Genomic DNA, 2,837 nt, shown 5'->3' with positions numbered 1-2,837 from the left:
AAGGTTTCTCTGTGTAGCCCTGGCTGTCCTGGAACTCACTCTGTAGACCAGGCTGGCCTCGAACTCAGAAATCTGCCCGCCTCTGCCTCCCAAGTGCTGGGATTAAAGGCATGCGCCACCACACCTGGCAAAATACTTTTTTTAAAATTACCTTTATATCAGGATCAGACAGCTGGTTCTTCAACAACTCTAAGTCATTTGTTTCACCCTAAACAAAGAAAAGAGAAAATTAAAATACAATCACTATGGTTTCCTTTAAATATCAACAGAATTTTTATTATGCCTTGATATCTCATGGAACTGCAAAAGGAACCATGAAACTTCTACACATCCCTCACAATAATAAAGTCAAAACTATAAACCTTTTAAAAATTCATATTTAAGGCAGTCCTCACTGTCTTTTTTTTTTTCCTTTGGTTTTATCGAGACAGGGTTTCTCTGTATAGTCCTGGCTGTCCTGGAACTCACTTTGTAGGCCAGGCTGGCCTCGAACTCAGAAATCCGCCTGCCTTTGCCTCCCAAGTACCGGGATCAAAAGCATGCGCCACCACTGCCGGGCTCCTGGCTGTTTTATAAGCCTATAATCCTAGCTATTCAGAAAGCAAATCCAAGGTCGCCCATCTACACAACCCTATCTCAAATATAAAAAGTAAAAAACACAAGTCCTGCAGCTACAGCTTAGTGGTGGAGAGCTTATGCTAGCAAAGAAAAACAACCAAAGCAACAAGGAACTTGTGTTAGTAGAATCAGAGGACTAGGACAAGGGAGGCAGAAACAGTCACTTTAATACTACAGCAGATACTAATGAGAATGCTAAAGGTATGAATAAAAAGCACTGTAATGACAGCATCTATTTAAATGTATTGCTATAGGTGGGAATTATAAGACACAATCATCTATGCTTCATCTTTAGTGATGAGATCTAGAGGAACCACTTAACCAACATAAAACCAGAGATCTCTAACTTATTCTTCTGCAGTTAAAGCTTAGGTAGCTCCTTAGAGATAAAATGGTGCTGGGCAGTGGTGTGCGCGCCTTTAATCCCAGTGCTCGGGAGCCAGAGGCGGGCAGGTCTCTGAGTTAGAGGTTAGCCTGGCCTAAAGAGTGAATTCCAGGACAGCCAGGGCTACACAGAGAAACCCTGTCTGGAGGAATAGAAAGAAACGGAGAGATATGGTTTAGTGAAGCCAAGCAAGGGGGTGTACAGTCAGAAGGCAAAGGCAGCTGGATCTTTACAGATTCAAGGCCAGCACAGTCCACAAAGCAGTTCTGGGCCAGTCAGAGTGATACAGTAAGACCCCATCTCAAAAGGATACAAAACACTGGGTGTGGTGGCACACGCCTTTAATCCCAGCACCCGCAAGGAAGAGGCAGGCGGATTTCAGAGTTCGAGGCCAGCCTGGTCTACAGAGTGAGTTCCAGGACAGCCAGGGATATACAGAGAAACCCTGTCTCGGAAAAACAACAACAACAACAAAAGAATATAAAACTATTTAGTTGGACTATGTGTATAACTCCAGGATTGAGGCAAGAATATTGGAGTTAGACATCAGACAGGGCTACACAGCAAGACTATCTCAAAAAAAAAAAAAAAAAAAAGTAAAAGTTAAACAAACAAAAATCGCTCTAATTTTTTGATTTTAATTTTAGCATTGCGAGTTGGGTACAGCATTTTAAGTCCTAGAATCTCAGTACACTTGTTTTGGTTACCTTTAAGCTTCCCTACCATGCATATCACTAAATATTCTATTTCAATACGGTAAAATATGTCCCTCAATCCCATCTTTTTAGACAGGCAGTTCTCAACCTGAGGCTGTTGACCCCCTTTCACAGGGGTCGCCTAAAGGCCACCAGAAAACACAGAGACTGGCATTATATGTCATAACAGTAGCAAATTATATTTACGAAGTAGCAAAGAAAATAATTTTATGGTTGGGGGTCACCACAACATGAGAAACTGTATTAAAAGGGTCACAGCCTTAGGAAGGTTGAGGACCACTATTTTAGACAGAAGCTGCATATAGCCCTGGCTGGTCTCAAATTCAGGTATTCACCTGATTCTGCCTTCAAGTGCCGGGATTAAAGACACAAGCCTCCAAGCCCAGAGTAAAATTTATTTTTAGGCTAAGGATGGAGCTCAACTAGACCTGTTTTCCTGGTGGATAAGGTCCTAGTTCCAATCCCCACCACTGAGAAACCTAAACAGAAGTGCACATAAATGCTAAGGTTCATCTTATTCTGTTTACTGTCTTTGGGGCAGGGGGGTTGTACTCAGGAGGAACCCAAAGCCTTGCTAATTTGCTCTTCCGTATAATACCTATTAAACTCTGACCAAGCAAAATCAAACCCCACATAGTATCTCCTCGTACCTTTTTGTATTTCAATAAGACTTCTGTCACAGTTCCGCCAAACCGAACAGTTTTTCTCGGAGGAGAATTGAAGAAATCACTCTCTAACGGAAGTCTATCGGAAAGCCTGAAGAACCAGGAATACCAGTTATTAAATTCATGACAGAATGACAACAGTGAGCATTACTGAACCATCATTTTGTGTGATGAGGCTTAAGTTTCTTAAATGATAATCCTTCCTTCCAACCTTCTCTCCCACAAAGCCACTCTTCCCTCAGTAAAACTGTCTCAGAACTGTGGCAGAATCCAACCTAGGCTACATAATGAGAACTTATTAAGAGCAAGGGAAGGAAAAGAAACTCCGTATTCCCATATTAACCCTGTAAGATCCTGTTTAACCAGCCACCTTTGTTAACCCTGATCTCATGATACAATCATTTGTTAAAAGCATGATGACCTTTCTTTCTTTCTTTCTTTCTTTCTTTCTTT

The 2,837-nt window shown here is 41.6% G+C and overlaps 1 protein-coding gene across 1 annotated transcript in view; it reads right to left on the bottom strand.

The window, feature by feature from the left end:
* The window catches only part of Rrn3 (RRN3 homolog, RNA polymerase I transcription factor), a 34,250-nt gene that overhangs the window by 30,218 nt on the left and 1,195 nt on the right, over nucleotides 1-2,837 (bottom strand). The window contains exons 2-3 of the mRNA XM_021209420.2: nucleotides 2,370-2,475; nucleotides 152-208 (exon numbers count right to left, since the gene is read on the bottom strand). Coding sequence (XP_021065079.1) covers nucleotides 152-208; nucleotides 2,370-2,475 — 163 coding nt within the window. The remainder of the gene's footprint in view (nucleotides 1-151; nucleotides 209-2,369; nucleotides 2,476-2,837) is intronic.

Source organism: Mus pahari, chromosome 12 (genome assembly GCF_900095145.1).
Source record: "Mus pahari chromosome 12, PAHARI_EIJ_v1.1, whole genome shotgun sequence".
NCBI classification, from domain to species: domain Eukaryota; kingdom Metazoa; phylum Chordata; class Mammalia; order Rodentia; family Muridae; genus Mus; species Mus pahari.
The sequence above is the reverse complement of the archived record's forward strand: the minus strand, read 5'-3'. Positions and strand labels throughout refer to the sequence as shown.